This window comes from Podarcis muralis, chromosome 8 (assembly GCF_964188315.1).
Source record: "Podarcis muralis chromosome 8, rPodMur119.hap1.1, whole genome shotgun sequence".
NCBI lineage: Eukaryota > Metazoa > Chordata > Lepidosauria > Squamata > Lacertidae > Podarcis > Podarcis muralis.
Window position 1 is genome coordinate 36,957,889 of NC_135662.1, and position 21,609 is coordinate 36,979,497.

Below are 21,609 nucleotides of genomic sequence, written 5' to 3' on the forward strand. Positions count from 1 at the left end.
TTGTAGATCAACATCACTGGCTGCACCTATACTAGATTATATGTTATGATAATCTCTAAATTATATTGTTTTCCCTTACTGTATCTGGTTTATCTAACATCTGTAGCAGTCATGGCACAAACAGGAACTTTCTCTGTAATAGCCATAGAGTCATCCTGTGTGTAGCAAGTGGGCAGTGCTGGCCTCGAATAGGGAAGAAGTATTCTTCCTGTGGTCCCTGGTTGGGATTGAGTTTATGCCTGTATTAGGAGTCTAGCAGCCCTTAGCAAGTGGCATAGGAAGTTACAATAGTCTCATGAGCTCCAACTTTTCTCCCCTTTCCTTCCTTGACAAAGTTCATAGAATCACTATAGGTACAGGGTCTAGACCTTGGATTGCAAGCTAATAAGCATGGGTAGAGAAGCTACTAGCATGAGTTTGACCAAACTGTGGGAGGCAGTGGAAGACAGAAGTGCCTGGCGTGCTCTGGTCCATGGGGTCACGAAGAGTCGGACATGACTAAACGACTAAACAAGAACAACAGAGAATACAGACTTTAGTTGCCAGTAAACATTACATTGTTTGTTTGTTTGTTTTCTTTCTTTCTTTCTTTCTTTCTTTCTTTCTTTCTTTCTTTCTTTCAATTTCTATTAAGAATTTTCAGTGTAAGAGACAATAAAAGTCAAACTAGTCCAAAGAAGATAAATAGGAAAGAAGCAAGAATAAGCAGAGAATAAAGAAAAAGAAAGAGGAGAGTATAAAGAAGAGAGAATAAACACTAGGCCTTCTGTCACAATTATATCTTAATCCTTATTCCACACGCAGAAAAGTGAACCCTCCCAGCTCTCACCTGTGAGCTTCCGCCTCATCCCCCACCTTCCCACCCTTGGAGATCCTCTCTACCATGCCTCTCACGCAGGGCCCTTCACCTTCCTGTGTGTATGTTCATTAATCCACGATAGGAAACTTCAAAAAAACAAAGCATAAATATAGAGAGAAAGCAAAAAAAAAAAAAAAAATTATAGAAAAAGAAGATAAGAAATAAAAAAGAAGTGAAATAGGATATGCCAGTTAATTATATTCAAAGTATTCAAAGTGTGCACTCCAGAAAACTCTAGCTGTGTTAGTGTCTAACTTTTTCTCAATCTGCTGGGCATCCTTTTCCACTGAAAAAGTCCAAAAGTAACTCTTCAGTTATTTGACAGTGGAACGGTCTCGCTTGGGAGGTTATGGACTCTCCTTCCTTGGAGTTTTGAAGCAAAGGTAGATGACCATCTGTCAGGGACGCTTTAGCTGAGATTCCTGCATTGCAGGGGGTTGGACTAGCTGGGACTTCCAACTCTACAATTCTATGGTTCTTTTGTCATTAAGTGTCCAAAATAGTCTTTATCTAGTCCAATATGATGGATTTCTCCCCAAGGGTTCCAACAGCTCTTAATCATGTAATAGTACATACTTATTTGCTTGTTATGTCTTCCTTAAATCATACTCAGTTCCATATATTCCAGTCCCATTTCCTGATGTCCAAGCTTCATCCTGGTTTTTTAGAAAAAAGTTTTTCATGGTCTGAAAACTATTAATACCGTAGTACATAACATTTTACAAGTAAAATAATGTAGCTTGCAATTAAAGGTAAGATAATTTCTGCAGGTTAAGAAAGGCTTATGCTATACAATGATAGATCAGACAACAACTAAGGCAAAATTTGATATTTTCGTCTGTGATCCACCCTTTTGCACCATACTGGAGGGGTTTGCATTGCCTGGAGGTGTTTCTCTACCGAGTCCTCCTACCTTCACCCACAAAGTGATGACTCCACTGGTACAGAGCTCCCCATTGTGCCCACCAAAGGGGCAAGTAGGCTGGATCCCAAATTACTGCACCACCTCCAGGCAGACACAGTGGTTTGCCTTCCCCAAGCTTCCAACCTGGCTGACATGAGCAATGGGGTTGTGAACGAGGTGGTGGCTCCACCAGGCTGTCACATCCTATTGTTGTTTGGAGGAGGCTTGGATTGTCTTATTGGACAGTTTGGTTAACAATATTCAATAAAAATTTTACTTTAACAGATGACTGTAACACACTTCAATTGCTGGCAGATCCTGTTTCTAACTTTTTTAAGTCCTTTACTGTGCTTTCCCTATGCATATACATTCAGAATTAAGTTCCACTGAATTCAGCAGGAAGGGAAAAATAATAGGATTGCAGTCTTTCATAGTGGAAATTGTTTAGTCTTATGTCACATTATAAAGGACAGGTAAAATGTGTGTGATTTATTTTAAACCATTTTGAAACAGTTCTTCATTAGGTTACATGCTGAGGTGTTGTAATTTAGTACTGAACCTTTTATTAACTTTGTGGATCAATGCAACAGATTGATACTGATTGCAAACAAAATATTCCATTTAAACAGATAATTTATTATGTTATTAGTATTTAAGGTGTTACAAGAAGATTATTCTGTCAGCTCTAGTTTATTAATAATACTGCTTCTAGATGAAGTCATTTCACACTAATTTGCTGTTTCATTGTTTTTCCCCCTTACAGAAGACAGATGTTCATAACATTTTTTCTGAAGATTCCAATGCTTTGCTAACCATAACATTATTTATTACTTGTTGTGTTTCATTGCATTCTGAATCTTTTTTGGAAAGGCATAAGACTTTGTATGGGAAAACCTACATAGCAATAGCTAAGTTTAAATTAGAACACCTCATTTAAAATGATGTGGGTTGTTTTCCGGTACGTTACCATTTGACAATGCATATATATAATATGATGGGTATGTTCTTCTGAAGAATAGCTTTTAAAGGGCTTCCTGGTTGCATACGGTTTTGATTCATAGATATGGGGCCAGGGGCTCTTTGGGTTACTTTAACTTCTACATGACTTAGAAACCATGAATATAAGATCAGAAATCGCTGGAATATTTTTTTTGTCCACATGGTTATTTATTGTTGCTGTTCACAAACCAACTGACCAAGCTGTTTGAATGCTTTGATTTCAGCAAAACGTTTTATGCCTTTTGTTTCATTTATTCTATTTATCAAAGCCAAGTCTTTTAAAGAATTGGCTAGAAATACCATTCTGGAGTGTACAGTCAGAATGAGACATATGGTAGATAAAAATGTGTAAAGAAATAGCTAAATGTGGTTGTAAGTATTTCTCAAACATTCATCCTAATAGATGGAATCAAAGATACATAAACACTACCCACAGCCAAATTTAAACAATGGGTCTGCCAAAACAGATAATATAGTAACAACATGACAGTATGCAGCATGCTGTTGAACCAAATCTTTATTTGTCTCTTGTGTTGTTAATTATCATGCGCTGTAACTAAAGGAGTTGCAATAGAATCTACACTATTCAGTTATATTGCAAAGAGTTGTGTGCAAAATAAGGCAGATCAGGAAATAAACTTTATACATAATATTGGGAAAAAATGCTTATGATGTAGCAGGAACTTAAGGGAGCATACATTGCAGCATCTGGTTCATATAACCACATCACCAGGGGGAAAAAGCAAAGTATTCAAGGGCAGAGAACCTGCTGTTTTTCACCCTTTAAGCCTGAAAAATTCATAATCGGATGCAGGACTGAATTCTGAGCCTCAGAACCAAACCACACTTTGAGAGAAGTAAATTTCACTGAAACCAGTTACCTTTATTTCTAGGTACAGGTATAGCACTTAAAGCAGAAAGCATGGTCCTCTTTCAGGTTCCAAGTCTCCCATAGATACTAACACAGATACTGTTCATCCATTCATCATTCATTCATTTTATTTGTATGCCTCCTATACACAACAAAATCAAACAAACACTACAAAAATAATTTCTTAATAAGTCCTGGGGGCATGGCGGCCAGCGCAGGCGGGGGGAAGCCATGATGGCACCCCACCGGGATCTCATAACCCAGTGGCACATGTTTTGCACACACAAGGCTCCAGGTTCAATGATCCTGGAGAGCTATTACATGTCAGAGCAGATAGTACTGGTGTTCTAACTAGTAGCCCAGTGTTCTTCAATCTTGGTTCTCCAGATGTTGGGATACAACTCCAACCATCCCCAGACAGCTTAGCCAATACGCAGGACTGATGGCGATGGCAGTCTTAACAACATCTGGGGGCTCAAGGTTGAGGAACATTTGCCTAAGCTGATACTAGATTGTTTCCTAAGTTCTTATGGAATCCCTTGTACCTAGGTATTTTTAGAAATGAATGTATACTATAACATTATTTATTGAGGACTGTAGCTTAGTGGTAGAGCAGCTGCCTTGTAAGCAGAAGACCACAGGTTCAACCCCACAGCATCTCCAGGTAGGGCTGGGAGGAGCTCTCTGTCTGAAACCCTAAAGAGCTACTGACAATCAAGGGTCAGTATAGACAGTACTGAGCTAGATGGAGCAATGGTCTGTTATCTATTTACATTAATACAGTACCTTCAACATTCAGAGAGTAACAGAAGCAAAGAGAGAGGCATGGAGAAGGGGGCAGCGAAAAAATTGTTTCCTGCCTCAAAGTAAACTTGTTCCCAAACACGCTAGACACTTAAAAGAATCAGTGTCCAGAGCTATTACACAAATTTGCACATAATTTGCAAATACTAATTCATATGGAATTGATAAACATGTGGGCCTCTGAGAAGATAGTGCATGCCGATCTTGCTGGCACTGCATTTTGTGGCAATGTGGAGCCGCCACCCTACAAGCAAAGTATTTTTAAAAAGCTTATTTTTAAAAAACAAAATGGAGGACGTAGCAAGAAACTTGGAACCCAGCAGAAGAGACCCATTGCTCAGGCCTCACTGGGCCATCCCCTAACAGTGTCACGGCGCACAACATATTAAAATGCACAGTCAAAACATCTAAGAAGTAAGCAGATACTGCTTAAGACACTGCTAAAATAATCAAACTTGTTTGGAAGTAGGTGTCATTGAGGTCAGTGAAACTCAGTTCCAGGTATACTTACTTAGGGTTAGGCTTCATGTGACATAGATGGATTTGCTCACATATTTACCAACACAACAAAAGAAAAGTTTTGTATACTTCTAATAGGTCCCGTTTTCAAAGTGTAACCATAGTTACAGTATGCAGTTTTTGGCTGCAGGTATAATCACAGAGCAACACTTGATCTCTGCAATTTAACAATTTGCTTAGCCAATGATCATGAAGGTGGTGTACAGATGATTGGAGACAGTATTATAAGCAAGAAAAAAAGTATGATGTGTAAAACTGCACAGGTGCAGGATTAGTAATTATCTCTATAAAGCAAAAACTGTCTAAACTGCCTTTCCCCAACCTGGCACCCTCCAGGTGTTTTGAACTACAACCCCCATCTGGTACATCCATTGGAAGCTGTAGTTCCGAAACAGCTGGAGGGAAGCAAGTTGAGAAAAACTGGCCTAAGTTGGTATGAGGTTTTTTTTTAAAAAAAAAAGAAAGAAAAATAAAAAGCTTCCTGTCTTGTTCCAAGGGTACATTTTCTTCAGATGATGAACACAATAAGACTATTCTGTTATAAAGTAGAAAATAAAGGAAGAGACAGACTTTTTTGCTCAATAATATAGAGGCCATTGAAGAAAAGGTTGTTTTCTCTCTTATTTTGCACCTTAAATGATGAGCATTTAAGGTCCCCAACCCCATTTTGTGGGTTGCCATCTGACTATTCTGATCCTGATCTGATTTTAGGATGTATTTTAACAGATTGTGTGATTTTATGTTAATGTGTTATACATTTGATGTTAGCCGCTCTGAGCCCTGTTTTGGCCGGGGAGGGTGGGGTATAAATAAACATCATCATCATCATCATCATCATTTAAACTGGAGAAAGTTCTTAGCGATCCCCTAAGGTACCCTTACATGTGTCAGGAAGGTTTTTTAAATCTCTCTTCCTGGTTTAGTTATCTTATGCTTTATACTAGGGATGGAGAACGTCTGCCCCTCCAGATGTTGTGGATTCCATAATCCATGACTGTTGGCAATGCTGACTGGGGCTGATGAGAGCAGGAACACACCAACCTCTGGAGGACCATAGATTCTCTCTACTTTTTATTAATAAATATTAATTGTGCACCTGTGTGGTTTCTTTCTCTCTCACACATGGTTGGTGGTGCAGGATTGATTGACTGACTGACTGATTGATTGATTGATTGATTGATTGATTGACTTTGCAAGGGTAAAGCTGTCATTGTTCAAGATACAGATACTGAGTGTCTGTGTGTCCCATCTTGATCTCCGATCATACTGGTTTTATTGGTCATTTTAAAATTTCATGCTTTCCAGAATGGTGAAAAAACTCCAGTGAACCTCACTTCTTGAAATTATGACCCGCTTTGCTGCAACAGGCATCAGCTAATTTGGATATGACTCTGGAAACGGTTTATAAGGAGGAAATGCATACCTATCTTCTATGTACAAAATACTTTTTTAAAAAATTCATATATATTTAAAGTCCGTGAAAAGGGTGTTTAAATGCAAGGTGGCCTCCCCTCAGCAGATTTGATTAGAGTGTATATATATTGTAGTTTGATTTCCTTTATGTGTGAAATTGATAGAACAGAACATGTTTCCAACTCTGGTTTGGTAAGATTTCACCACTCCAGTGAGGTGCTTGGGACTAAAAGAAACAACTACAATTAGAAACTAGAAAAAAATGAACTAACAAGCTTTCTCGCCTGCAGCAAGCCTCCCCCATTATGTCTGAACATTTATGAAGCTACCAGTGTTGATTTATTACTGCTGTAATGAACTTCACAGGCATCAACAGATTAGTATCTACTTTGACAAAAAGCCATTGTCAAATCTTGTTGGACTGCCTGATCAGTTTACTTTTGTTATTAATGACTCTGGCCAGCTTTCTTGATCTATGAGCAATACTGTTAGATGACAGAGGTCTTCCATTTGGGCAGGAAAAGAGAGAGAGAAAGAATCAATGTAGCATTTTGTTTCCCAGCATTTTGTTTCCTATCAATGCTGTTGATCATATAGAGTTGTAATTTCAAACAAAGTCATTAAAGTAAGTACTTCTAGTGTATGAAATCTTCTGTGGTGTTTTCCCAATGTTTATTGTGAGTTTACCTGTGGACTGTGTTTTCTGTAGCTGTTGGAATAAATGGATTGTCAAATGTTCCTTTCAGTTGTCCTTACCTACTGTTCAGAATACAGTTAACTACTTATTCAACTTCTTCTTCTTCTTCTTCCCTTTGGAATGTCACAAATAAACCTCAGTGACTAGACCAAAATAGTTATTACCATGTTGCTTGCTTTCCAGTGTTCCAAAATGTCAGACATTTGACCTGCGTAGCTTTTAAACATGACCTCATTGCTGCTTTCCATTCATTAAGCTATCCCCTTTTGCTCTCTTGTCATAAAAGATAAATGAAGATTCACACAATCTTGGTGTGAGTGAAGATTTATTGTTTACATTAATGTAGATTAAGTAGAAACAAACCAATTATAAATCATGCCAATCTTGTCATTTTAAGACTCCATCAGTTTTCTTATTCCCATGATTACAATTTCTGGCCCTTTATAGCACTTCAAAGATGAACAACTCAGACTACTTTCCAAGTTATAGTTAGCAATTAGAGTGCATTCTGCAGTAGAGTTCCGAGATTTAATTATGCAAAATTCGTGCTTTCTCCAATTAAATTAATAAATATATCAGACTTGTCTTTTATGCAGTCGATGATAAAATGCTCTCAGCTCTGTATGTGAACAATGCCTCTGGAAGCAAATAAAAACATTAGTTCTGCCTCTGAGATTTACAGAATAACCTACATCTTTGGTGGGTGGGAATTCAGTCAGTCAGTGTTTTGGTGGCTTGTTTCCCTCAAGGAAACAGATTTGTAATCTACTAAAGATAAAAATACTGGCATTGGAACAGCATTCTAGAACTTTTCTGTGTGCTCCATTTGACTCTTTTGTTTACTACTGGAAAGTGATCACACCTAGATATGGGATGTGAATACAGATGGATCTGAATCCTACAGCCATCTGCAGAGTTGTAATTGCTGTCTGTACCCACTAGTAGCAAGTGATTGTGTGACTATGGTTGTGGACATATTACTCTGCATGGATTCCACATTATTATTTTTGTTTGTTACTTAGTGCCACCCACTATATCTGCCCCTCTCTTTTTTAATACCAGTAAGCTACTGGGGGTTCTGAACCAGTGCCTCAAGAGGGTAAGGATCTGGATGAGGAATAGCACACTGAAGTTCACTCCAAACAAGACGTGCTCCTTTTCTGGAGGAATACAGGCTTGTAAACAGAACTTGTTTTGGATGGAATTCTACTCCACTTGGGAGTTCTTCTGGATTCAGCTTTACATTTGACCAGGTAGCAGCAGTGGCCAGGATTGCATTTACCATATCAGGCTGGCATATCACTCATTCCTCCATTATCAGTTACTTCAATGCACTCTTCATGAGTCTGCTGTTGGTGAATTTTTGAAAGCTGCAGTCAGTCCAGATTTCAGCAGCAATGATGTTTGTGGGCATATACTTATATATGTTTGTGGGCATATACTTACATAATTTTTTTGCCATTTCTCATAATACTAAAAAAAACAAGGTTCACCAAATAACTTGAACATTGGGAAATTCAACACAGATAATAAGAATTGCTTTTTGCAACAGTGAATTGTAAAACTATGGGATTAGCTACCACAACATATCATGGTGGCCACCAATCTAGACAGCTTTAAAAGGGTTAGACAGCTTTGTAGATGGTAGGACTATTAGCAGCTGCTGGCATTGCCTCCAGCATCAGAGGCCACTGAATATAAGTTGCTTAGGAGGATGAATGGGGAGTGCTATTCATGTGTTGCCTTAGGGGCTTCCTATAGGGATCTGGTTGACCCCTGTGAAAACTGAATGGTAGACTAGATATACTTTTGGTCTGATCCAGCAGGGCTATTCATATGTCCACGTGCAAATGACATTTTCTGACTGGGGCATGCAGAAAGTTGATCCATCCTGTTATGTTGCTGTCTTGGGCCATGGTAGTTGCAGATGCACCCAGTCCTTACCACACGTTAAGATATTTGTGCGACTTAAAGTTATTTGTACAGAAGAGGCAGCAGCATTACCCTTTATGAACTGTTCCATAGGCCAAGACTTGTTAGAGAAATGGTCTGCTGCTATTATTCAGCTGAGAGATGTAAGGAAACATCATAAGTTGATGCAGTGTTCGTGCTCACAGGGAATAAAATGTGTTAGCCTACAAAAGTATCTTTCCTGGATTTAAGGATCTGCCCAGCAAAAAATAATAATAAATAAACCACTCATTATGTACATCAGACCTATTGGGAGGAATTCAACATAGTGCTATAGAAATTGTTCTGTCAGTGCAAACATTTCAGCTTGCCAGATGGAATAGTCTCCTCTCCCTCCTCTCCCTGCACTCTGTTCTGGAGGTTTTCCCAACCACCCTGAGACAATCTGTGGAAGATGGGAGCATGGGGAAGGAGAGAGGGGAAAGTTCCGTTGTGCTAGCAGAAGTCCTTGCAGTGGCTTCTGCTAGCGGGACTCATTAGTTGAAACTGGCCCATTGTGTCTTGAAGATAACTTGTGGGTTACATTTCTCCAGCTCTGACCTTTGAGATAAAGTGGAATTAAATACAGTATTACGGTACTTTCTTTGTTACGTATCTGTTACTATGACTCTTCCACAACTACAAAAGCTATACTTATAGTATCACATCATCTGTCATGTGGAGGAAATACCAGAATGATGCAGCTTCAAAAAGCACAATAATGTTGGGAAGCAGAAAAGAAAAATAATTTCATTTCTTAATCAGTGCACAGTTCAGTGATGTTAGACTTTTGATATATAACATGAAGAGCAAGATCAGATTTGGCAAGTGTTCACAAGTTAATTAGCCAGTGTTACAGTTTCACAGATGCTGTGGAAGAAAACAACCTGCAGTTATATAAAGTGTACACAAAATGCTACAAAATGTGGTATACTAGAGCAATTGTGAAGCAAATTCATTGTTGCAGGGTAAAGCAGCAAATTGGGCATCAGACTGAAAGCATTGTAAAACATTTCTACTCTTGTTTCAGAGTACTCTCGTTTGTGCTACCTACCATCCTGACATCTTGCAACTGTCACAGTGAACGAGGGACCTTCTGCATGCATATCATATATTCTGTGGCCCTTCTTCAGGAAAACTGAAGCATAATGATTTAATCTTTTTGATCATTAAGCAAACTATAGAAGTTTTAATACAACTGTTTCAGTTTTACATCAACCTGGAACCCCATCGATACTACGAAGACCTGTAGAGATTTATAATGTATAAGTGATGGCTTCTTGCTGAACTATACAATGTTCTTTTTAAATGACATAGAATTGTAGAGTTTCAAAGGGTTCAAGGGTCCAACCTCTGAATAAAAGACAAATTTCTTGCCTTGCTTTTGTTGCACGGCAACACAGATTTATTATTTCTAGTGATTCTTAGGGGCCCAAGGTGAAGCTGAGGGTGGTGTGGCGTTCAAGATCTGCTTTAATAAACCATTGCAGAGTACCAGATGGCAAGTTTGGTCTGAAGAGAATGGACATGCAGAAAATGTTAAGGTTTTAAAAATCTTTGGAAATACTAGATACTGTATAAGCTTTCTAAGGCAAAAGGGGAGTGAGTGATGCATTCATCTGAAATGGCACATCACTGCATTTCCCCTTAGAAACTGCACCTGAGGGCAGAGCATGGGTGGGGACAGATTCTTTCAGATTCTGACTTAGCATAGCAAGAGTAAAATGAGATACTACAGTGATGGGAATTGTCACTCCTGGAACAGGGCTAGAACTGCATGTTACGTTGCAATTACTGCTTGTCATTGACAGGTATCAAATTACATGGCTGGACTTATTAGAAAAAATGAGTGAATGAAGTATTAAGAAAGAGGTTGAAGAAGGATTGCAGGAAAGGAGATGCTGCATAAATATTGGAGCAGAAGAAGTAGCCAAGCAAGGAAACTACAGCAAGGGATGTCACGAAGGGATTAAGACCTTTACCTATCATGCAAGAAGATTAAGCATCAACCATTGAATAAATAGATACATGAGATGAAGAGATTTCTCTCTCTTCCTTTCTGACATGCTGAATTTTTCAGAATTCTCATTTGGGGCTTCTGAGAGCTTCATGCCAGGAAGCATGTATATAATAATAATAATAATAATAATAATAATAATAATAATAATAATAATTTTATTCAAATCCCGCCCTCCTCAGCCAAAGCCGGGCTCAGGGCGGCTAACAGCAATAAATGATCCCAACAATATGATCCCAGTTTAGATTCCCTACATTGTCACCTAGGAAACATTGGTTGTGTTTGGGTTGAAATGAGTACACTGTGATGTGAGGAGAATCACCACACAACATTACTGTGGGTTGCGCCCTAGAAACCTTTCCATATAGATAAGCCCAGGAGCGAGCAGCTTTTCAAAATTGAGAATTAAGATTTAGAAGCAGAGCCATGTATGCAGTATAAAGGGCACTCTAGACTGAAGTGTGTTTTCTAAGTATGTTAGTGTATTCTTTGTTTTATTATTTTAACCTATATATTCAATTCTAGTGTTGTTCTTAAATAGCTTACCCAAGGTTGACATTCCTTGCTTTGCTACATTTTCTTTCAGAGAGCCATTGAATGAGCCAAGTATATTTTTTCCTTAAGACAGGCATAAATGTCACTTGAGATTAGATAAGTTGTTTTAGATCGCCACGGGCTGTTTTATCTGTTTTACAAAGTGATCCTATACATATCTGCTCAGAAGTAAGCCCCATTGGTTGAAGCCCTAAACTGCTCTGGCAATAAATTTTACCATTTTTCTCCAAGGGGAAAGTTTTGGCGAATGATGGGGCTTGATTTGCATGAAAGTGGGGGTGATAAGTAAGTGGGAGGGCCAAATAGCAAAGATTTGAACTTGCCCTTAAATGGCTGCGGTTCTGGTAATCAAGCCTATGTTCTTGCATGGGAGAATTGCCACTGCTGGTTTGTTTATGGAATGTTCATGGAGTTCCCAACTGCTGTAAGCTGTGAATGAGAATCCTGAGGATATATATGTCTATATCAGCCTTCCTCAGATTGGCACCCTCCAGATTTTTTAATTTGGCTCAAATTCCAAATTTGGAGACTTTATTGCCAGTGGTCTGAGCTGATGGGAGTTGTGGTTGAAACATTGGGAGGGCACCCAGTTTGAGGAAGGCTGGTCTATGTAGTGTGACCTTATGTTAAATTTACACCAACCAAGATGTGGTTCGTTTCCTCGTTGGACTCTGTCAATGAGCATTTGTGGGGAATATTGGTCTATCTGTCCTGTTGATAGAGACTTACATTGAAACACATTGGCAGTGGTAACGTTAGCTAGATATTGCTAGCTGTAAACAAGTTGCTCTGGTGATACCGTTTGCTCATTATGAGGCTTGAAAGGGATTCCCCCCCCCCCCATATCCAAAACTGGCTCAAAAAGCCACTGATTTATTTATTTATTTCACATTCATTGAGGTATGGGGCGCTTTGCAAGCTTTAATGAATAAGTAATCTGTGTTTGGCCTTGTGTATTGATTTTTGTCAATTATGTAACTAATAGCTGTTTTTATTTTAATAATGCAGATCTTTCAGTGCTTCGTTCTGAAATCAAACCTTTTCACATTGGCTTACTCTCCTGTTCCAAACTACTTGTCTTTTATTCCCTCTTTGTTCTGTCCCCAGCCATTGAAGCTTCAAATTATTTTATTCTGCAACCTCTTATTTTTCTTGTCCCTCTTTCAGAACTCATTGTCAGTACCCCAGTATCACTTTAAAACTAAAGCACATCTTATCCACATGATGGGTAGAATATTTCTGCTAGTTTTTTGTTAGATTTCTCCAGTTGTAGTTCACAGGGCTAGGCTTTGGCAGTACATATAAAGAGGAGAGGCGTTTTATCTTAAGAATGGTTGATTTTACTGTACGGGGTGCAAGAGGATGAAGGAAGCGCTACAAAACTGGTTTCAACACAATATCAGTTAATTGGAAATGGGTACATTCTTTCTGAGACGTTGGGTCATGTGTAAAATGTCAGCAAGATGACAATGATAATAAGAATCTCTATTTGCCTCCTTTTATATATATATATATATATATATGCAGGTTTTGGTGTCCTCGGGTGTCTTCCCGTGTAAAAGTTGGGGTGTCTAGGCGACGTTTCGACGAGGTCTCACTCGTCATCTTCAGGCTGGTGCTTTCGGCTTCTTGTTACTGGAACAGAGCAGGATCTCAGTGTTTGAGTTCCTATAAATACTGTTGAAGGTGTGGTGTATAGCCTCCATGTTCTGGGCAGAGAGGAGGTTCCCAGGCTAGTGTGCCTTTTCTTCTTTTGTTCCTTAATTACTTGAGGGATATCTTGAGTGATTTCTTGAGTGATATCCTGAATCCCACTTAGGTGGGTCATTAGGTGTGGATTAGTTGCTCAAGCCTTTGTGTCTTGAACTCTTGAACTTTGTGAAGAGTTTTTCTGAGGAGATGGCTGTACTGCATTTGGTTGTGCTCTGGCTTGGCTTCGTGTATAGGGGCGAGCTGTGGTTTTGTGGCCTGTGCCAGCCAGATCTGTGTAGGGGTTGCGGGGGGGTGCAGCATCCGGAGGTGCCACCATGGTTTGGCTACTGGATGGTGTCTGTAATTTATCTGTGGAGAGGGTCTGGGTTTGGGTCTGGTGTGGTTGATTGGTGATGGCGTTCTGTGTGCCTCTGGATCTGGTGTCAGATTTTGTGGGGAGGGCTAATTTCCAGATGTCTGGCAAGCGGGATGTGTCGTCACGCTTGTTCATGTTGTGAGGGTGTTTCTCTATCTCGATGGCTTCCATGATTATTCTCTTGTGGTGATGTTCCATGTTAAAGAGCAATTTGGAATCTGCAAAATTAATTTCGTGTCCTGTTTCTTTCATGTGTTGGAAAAGAGAGGAAGTTTTTTCTTCTTTTTTGACGGCATTCTTGTGTTCTGCGATACGTGCATTTATTCGTCTGTTTGTTTGTCCAATGTACGTGGCTGGGCAGACTTTGCAGGGTATTTCATAGACCCCTTGGTTTTCCAACTGGATTTTATCCTTGGGGTTTCTGAGGATATTGGCTATTTTTTGGTTGGTGCAAAAGGCTGTTTTGATATTGTGTTTATGGAGGATTTTGCTAATTTTATCTGTAGTGCCCTTGATATAAGGAAGGAGGGCCATGCCATTGTTTTCTTCTGTGTCTTGGTTTTTGGGGGGTGTTTCTTTTTGGATTAGCTTCGTAACCCTGTTTTGCTGGTATCCATTGGCAATTAACACATTTGAGAGATTCTGTAACTCAGTTGTCAAGTGGTCTTCGTCAGCCAGGCGTTTGGTTCTGGAGATGAGAGTCTTGGCTACGGAGTTTATTTGTGCAGGGTGGTGGTGTGATTGTGCATGTAAGTAGCGGTTGGTGTGTGTTTTTTTCCGGTAGATAGTGTGTCCTAGGGAGCCATCAGGTTTTTTGTAGATTAGGACGTCAAGGAAGGGAAGTTGGTTGTTGGCTTCTATTTCCATAGTGAATTGTATTTTGGGGTGTAGGCTGTTGAGATGTGTGAGGAAGCTATCCAGTTTTTCCTTCCCGTGTGGCCAAATTACAAAGGTGTCATCAACATATCTGAGCCAAAGTTTGGGTTTGTGTTCTGACTTGTCTAAAGCATTGGTTTCAAAGTGTTCCATGTACAGGTTAGCGATGACCGGTGAGAGGGGTGATCCCATAGGTGCTCCTTCTATCTGTTTGTATCTTTGTCCATTGTGGATGAAGTACGTGTTGGTTAGGCCATCACCAATCAACCACACCAGACCCAAACCCAGACCCTCTCCACAGATAAATTACAGACACCATCCAGTAGCCAAACCATGGTGGCACCTCCGGATGCTGCACCCCCCCGCAACCCCTACACAGATCTGGCTGGCACAGGCCACAAAACCACAGCTCGCCCCTATACACGAAGCCAAGCCAGAGCACAACCAAATGCAGTACAGCCATCTCCTCAGAAAAACTCTTCACAAAGTTCAAGAGTTCAAGACACAAAGGCTTGAGCAACTAATCCACACCTAATGACCCACCTAAGTGGGATTCAGGATATCACTCAAGAAATCACTCAAGATATCCCTCAAGTAATTAAGGAACAAAAGAAGAAAAGGCACACTAGCCTGGGAACCTCCTCTCTGCCCAGAACATGGAGGCTATACACCACACCTTCAACAGTATTTATAGGAACTCAAACACTGAGATCCTGCTCTGTTCCAGTAACAAGAAGCCGAAAGCACCAGCCTGAAGATGACGAGTGAGACCTCGTCGAAACGTCGCCTAGACACCCCAACTTTTACACGGGAAGACACCCGAGGACACCAAAACCTGCATTCTTGTACCCGTGAAAATCTACGAAAGCAAATATATATATATATATATATATATATATATATATATATATATATATATATATATAATTTGTGAATAGCAAATGCGTATGAAATAACCTAATGTCTTCATATCCTCTTGTTTAATGAGATATGCCATGATTTCCCTTAGTCTTTGAAGACTGTGGCCATTTCTTTTCCAAATACAGCAAAACCAAATCATTACGTTTTCCTGTTTTTAAATATACAGTGCTTGGGGTGGCAAACTGCAGTCACATTATTATCCTGCAGATATTAATAAGACAAAGTTGTAAATAATACAATACAGGAGAAAGAGAGACTTATTAGCATATCATTAAACCACTTTAGTCCCCAGAGCAAAACCCATTTTTTATCACTTACTAGAAGTGTCTTGCCTTATAATTATACATATATGAAATTGACAAAGGCACAACATTTGACTGGGATGCTGGGTAGCTTGTTCACTTTGCCATAAAAAGACATAGTCAGAATATTTAAATTGCTGCTATTCTAATTAGTATCAGCATGGTCATATGCGTGTCTACTCAGAAGCAAGTTCCATTGAATTCAGAGGGAATTACTACTAGGTAAGCAAGTGGCGCTGTGGGTAAAAGCCTCAGCGCCTAGGGCTTGCCGATCAAAAGGTCGGCGGTTCGAATCCCCGCGGCGGGGTGCACTCCCGTTGTTCGGTCCCAGCGCCTGCCAACCTAGCAGTTCGAAAGCACTCCCGGTGCAAGTAGATAAATAGGGACCTCTTTCTAGCGGGAAGGTAAACGGCGTTTCCGTGTGCGGCTCTGGCTCGCCAGAGCAGCGATGTCACGCTGGCCACATGACCCGGAAGTGTCTCCGGACAGCGCTGGCCCCCGGCCTCTTGAGTGAGATGGGCGCACAACCCTAGAGTCTGTCAAGACTGGCCCGTACGGGCAGGGGTACCTTTACCTTTTACCTTTAAGCAAGTGTAGGATTGCAACTTAAGACATTTAGGGTACTGTTAATGCTCATAAGTATTTGAGCACTGTTTTCAGTTAATAATTCTGGGAGGAAATGTAATTACCTTAGTATTGTTACATGTGATTTCTTATGTAGTTTAATTATAGAATGTTATATAGTTAATCATAAACCCCCTTGATGACTCTGAAGAGTCTTATAGTGCCCATAATTTCCCACCACCTCACTGGACAGTGGAATGTTGATGAAAGAAATAACCAGTACTCCTAAATCAATTTGTTTAAGAAAGAAACTTCAGTTACTAGGCCATTTAGCTTTAAATTGTTTGATAACTTGCTTAAAATAAAAAGCAAAATGGTCTTGCATATGTTTTCTTCTCAAGTATTTAATGAAATGCATCTTCATACTATAGGAGGTGCTTCAGAGTTACTTCTCTATGGTTTCACCCCTATTGTTGCAGATCGTATCCTCCCAAAAAGAGGACACGTGTTGCGGTGAGACCTGGAGACCGACCTCCTGTGTTGTGGGTGGGTAAGATTGGATAGCCACAACACCCAATTGGTAGGTCCCTTGATGTTGGGTTTAATCTGGCCAATGGGTCCAAACAGATCGAGGGACTTATTTATGCCCCTGCACGTGACCCAGAGCTTCCTCTTTCGGCTCGTGCATTCGGAACACCCACCCACCTCTCCCTACTTTTAGGGCATTTTTTGCAATTGACCTTTCTATGCCGTCGTGTGTCGTCTGTCGTTGGGACAGCCGCATGGCAGGAATTTCCCCCACTTGGCTGATGGGCTGCTGCCATTTGGGTTTCACCTGCCACGTAACAAATCGTCACAACTTGTAAGGTTGCGGATAGGCACTGGTTCAGGTGATAGGGATGGAAGAATGGTCTCGCCACATGTGAAGGGTATTCCGTTAAAGGAATCCAGGAACTCAACTGGTTTGGTTAACCCCCAAGAGGGGGTTGTGTCCATGGTTGAGTCCAGGGGAGCATCTAGAGGGTGAACATAGTCTGTTCCTGGCTTTTTGCCTACCCAGGTGTTCACCCTTGGCTGACCTATGCTGGTGCCCTGGGTCAGCGCTGCTTGCAAGGGTGCAGGGAGCTAGTCGAACCAGAGCCTATGCAACCACTCACTTCCTGTAATCAATAAAGTTGTGGCCTAAATTCTGCCAAAAACCAAAACTAAAATTTGAGTCAAATGTGTTTTTATTTAGGGGGGAGGTATCTGGGTCTGAACACACAATAACATTGAAAGGCCTGGCACTATGCGGTAGGACCAATGTATTTTCCATTGTATCATCATATTGAACCATAGGCGATGGTTCAATGGGGCTGCATGACTGGTCCTTCTGACATGGTGCCAAGCCTTTAAATACTTGGACTGCCGAATGAAGCAGCTCTAGCATATATGAAGGATACCTGATTTGGTGTTATAATGCAATATACTGCTGGCTTAGGAGTTCTAGGAAAGTGATTTTAAAATATGAAATAAGGAGTTCCCTTTTCACCTGTGATTCAGGCTTAAGTTATAATTAAGTGTAAAGTGTTGATAAAGGCAAGCATGCTAGTATATAGGCTCACGTATTAAAATATTAACCTATTAGAATTAGGATGCACTGGGTTTGGTTTTTCTAAGATTCCCCATTAATTCTTCAAAATGAGTCACAATTAGAAGTTTTATTGATTGCTAAGAGGGTCCAAATGAGTGGACCCTGAAAGATGAAACTAAATTAAAGGCATCTGTCCAAATTAAAATGGAAGCATGCATGAAGAATATACTAAATGAACATGTATGCTCCTGTAATAATACTTTTATTATCTTCAGCTTGCAGGCCAGACTTTTAATTATGACCTCTTTTTATATATCAAGGAAAACCATGTATTTGGGATTAAAAGCCTATTTCTTTAACTAGTCAGGTTAAAGGCTGTGGCTTGATACATTCCAGGCTGCAACTTTTATAAAAACCAGAGAACACTTCTAATAACACTTTTCTAATTTAATGGTTCAGTGCACAGTCAGTAAAGATTTAAATAATTCAGAAAGAAAGCCTATTTTCTTCCTTTATTGGAAGTTTGAGTCAGGCAAATTCTTTGACATTTAATAGGTTTTAACCCTTTTAATAACTTCTTATAATGAAATTTATTGGAGGTTGTTTTAAATAAAGGGTTATTATATTAGAGTGAATAGCAGTCAGTGTGTTTTTTATGATTAGTTTTGAGACCTTGGCCCTGTGTGACTCAAAAGGTTATTAACACATCAAGTAGAAGAGAATGTTAATATTCACAAAATTAAGTGTGTACCAAGAAATGTTACGCTAGTACATTTGTGTCATTACATGATCATGCTCTAAAAACCTGCCGTTAACATTTGAGTATTTAATTGTTTTAAAGAAGCTTACGGTCACTTACAAGAGCTGATATGGTGAAAGACAAGATGGCTTCCTTCAAGAGAGCATTACCCAGTGTTAATAGTAGAAACCAATAATTGAATGTTATTTTTTCTTGTTTTTTTTATTACTGAGAAAATTATTTTAAGCCTTATAATTTCAGTTACTTAAGAATAAGATTAGTTTCTCATCAAATGAGAAGTTAGAATTATATTTTGATTCTAGCCTGAAGCAGATGAGGTTATTTAAACTGCAGCATGCTATAAACCAGAGATCCAGGCAATGTACATCTTTTGTTACTTAAACTTTATCAGTAAATCACTAAGTCCTTTAACAAATATATGAATATTTCCTATATTAAGGGTATATTTTGCACCTGTCATGGGCATCTTTAATTATCATATTCAGATCACTTTTTTATTTCATCCTTTTGAATTATTCTATTGCAGTCCATTGTAACAAGTGACCAAATTGCAAAATTCAGCTACAGATTTCAATCATTACTGCTGTGACTAAAATGCACAGGCAGGTTTGTGAGGCCTTCAAAAAAGTGTTTTCCTCGATACAAGAGGACTGTTGATCTGGAAAAATATTGCAAGCCTTGGGTGAAAACATGGCATTCTTAGAGCAGTGGAAGTTCCTTTGTTGCATTTGGCCCATATGACCTCTTTGTCAAGGTCTGGGTGGGAGGTAGGGATGCCTGTTTAAAGAAGCTTGCTGTGCTCAGTGCTGAACAGTGAGATTCCCTGTTGTTATTACTGAAAACTGTCCTACCACATCCTGCCACTAGCCATCCATGCAACTTTTAAAAGTTAATAAGGAGTGAACAAATGGATTTTTAAAGGAATGCTTATGTAGCACTTAAAAACTTTAAAGGATGGATAGCTCACCTGGAAAATACAGAAGGGCAAAACTAATCACAGGCATGTCTTTTATTTCAGCTGCGAAACTGGACTAACATGGCAGCTGAAGAATTTGCTGTGAGCTCTGTTTTTATATTACATCTGTCTTTTCCCTTGGCTTTTGGGTTAATTTTCATCTTGCTTAAGCTAGCATGTATAGCAGGGGTGGACGACCTGTGGCCCTTAGCCTTATTTTATGTGGTCCTTGACCAAATTCAGAAGCCCTCTGCAAGTGGTCAGCTCAGACCTCGTGACAAGAGCCATCTGTTCCTCCCTGGCAGCTGCTGGGTAAAGAAGAAAAGTGAGAAAGAAGGTGTTGAAAAAGTGTCCATTTTTAGTTCTAGCCTCACCAACAGCCAGTTTTGGTCCCACACACAATTGATGTGAGGTTCCTGACAAATTGCCCCAAACATTACCCGCCTCTAACTTGGATGCCTTGTGGAAATGGAAAGGTACCTGAATTCACACAAGATGTACTCCCAAATTTCCACCAATTTACTCCTTCCATTGAAGCTCAACACTACATCTCACTTTGTTCAAGAATGTCTCCCAACAATTGGCAGTGGCATTTGAGCATTTGCAGAGATGTGCAGTAAGGAAGAAGGGGTGGGAAAGCCATTTTCTTTGGAATCAAGGTATTATGATTCATGTAAACATGATTACTGCGATCTAAATCAAAAGAACAACGTTGGTTGTTCTGTGCTCTAATAACTAATGTCATTAAAGCCATAGTTATTTACAATTCATACTTATCTGATCTTTGTGTAGTTCTATGCTTTCTTCTTGATTCAGTCAGTTTATGCAATGGGAACAATTGGTTGGGTAAAGGCCCAGTAGTAGATGATGCGCTTTGCATGCAAACGATCTCTGGAATCTTCAGGTAGGACTGGGAAACCTTGGAGAGCTGCTGCCAGTCAATGTAGACTATACTGAATTAGGTTGACCATTGACCCAACTCAGTATAAGACATTTTCACATATTTCTGTAAATTAAGAACAGCTGACTACAGCCCCAAACAAATTCTGCCATAGAGATTTGCTGCCAGTATTTCTTTCCATATTTGATCACTTATCAGCATTACTAGGTTGAACCTATTAACAAACTGCCACACTCGCTGCCCCAATAGCTGTCTTACTCATTTCTTACACAGTGTGGTCTTCCTCTTCCTCTACATGCAAGCTCCCTTTTCCTTCTAGTTCACTATGGTGCTATGTTTCAACTGCACAGATACCAGCCGTGGGTAGTTTTCTAACTAGGTGCTAGTGGTGGGTAGGGCAATAAGCAAAAGTGGCTGGATAAAAGACTGCTAATTTTACCTTTGTACAGTAGGCTTCTTTCTACCTGCACAGACATTGCCCTTCATCCAGGAAAAGTAGAAGCATTATCAGTGTTCATTGACACATTCCAGCCAGACAGAAATGGCACGTAAGAATGCAAGGCAGGGCCCACAGGGAGAATGGCCTGAGAGAAGGAGTTGTGGCTGGAGAGGTGGCCAGATAGAGACGCCTGGTACCTGAAGTTCCACACAAACACATTCTCTACCTGTACTGTTTTGCAATTGCAGGAAACAGGACGTGGTGGTGTTAAGGTGTGGATTACAATTTCAGCTATCTATTTTAACAAAACTCAGCTCTAACTTTGCCTCATTTCAATTTTTTAAAATAAAAAATGCTATGATAATGTGCCACTGAAATGTATCCAAAAGGCCCTGTAGATAAGTGCTGGGGGTGGGTGGGAATACTCTGTTGAGTAATTGTACAGTATAAGCTCTAGTCACACTTTAACTCCTGCAATGCATTTCAGTAGCCTTGAGGAAAACTCTCTCCAGCGTTCAGGGTCAAACGATAACAGGCAGGGCTAAATGGAAGGGCTTCAGAGAGGCCTCACTTCTCCTTGTTCTTGCTGCATCTGGCACACTTCCAGGCCTTTCCTGCTAACACCACAGAAAGCAGCAGCTGGTGACTAACATTAGCAAATA

General features: G+C 39.9%; 1 protein-coding gene across 5 annotated transcripts in view; it reads left to right on the forward strand.

Annotated features, from left to right (window-relative positions):
• The window catches only part of TOX (thymocyte selection associated high mobility group box), a 191,594-nt gene that overhangs the window by 124,390 nt on the left and 45,595 nt on the right, over positions 1–21,609 (forward strand). For 4 of the 5 annotated variants that reach the window (XM_077932983.1, XM_028736880.2, XM_028736879.2 and 1 more), the window contains one exon: positions 19,671–19,709. The exons of the other annotated variant lie outside the window; for it this stretch is intronic. In XM_077932983.1, coding sequence (XP_077789109.1) covers positions 19,671–19,709 — 39 coding nt within the window. The remainder of the gene's footprint in view (positions 1–19,670; positions 19,710–21,609) is intronic. 5 annotated transcript variants of the gene reach the window in all.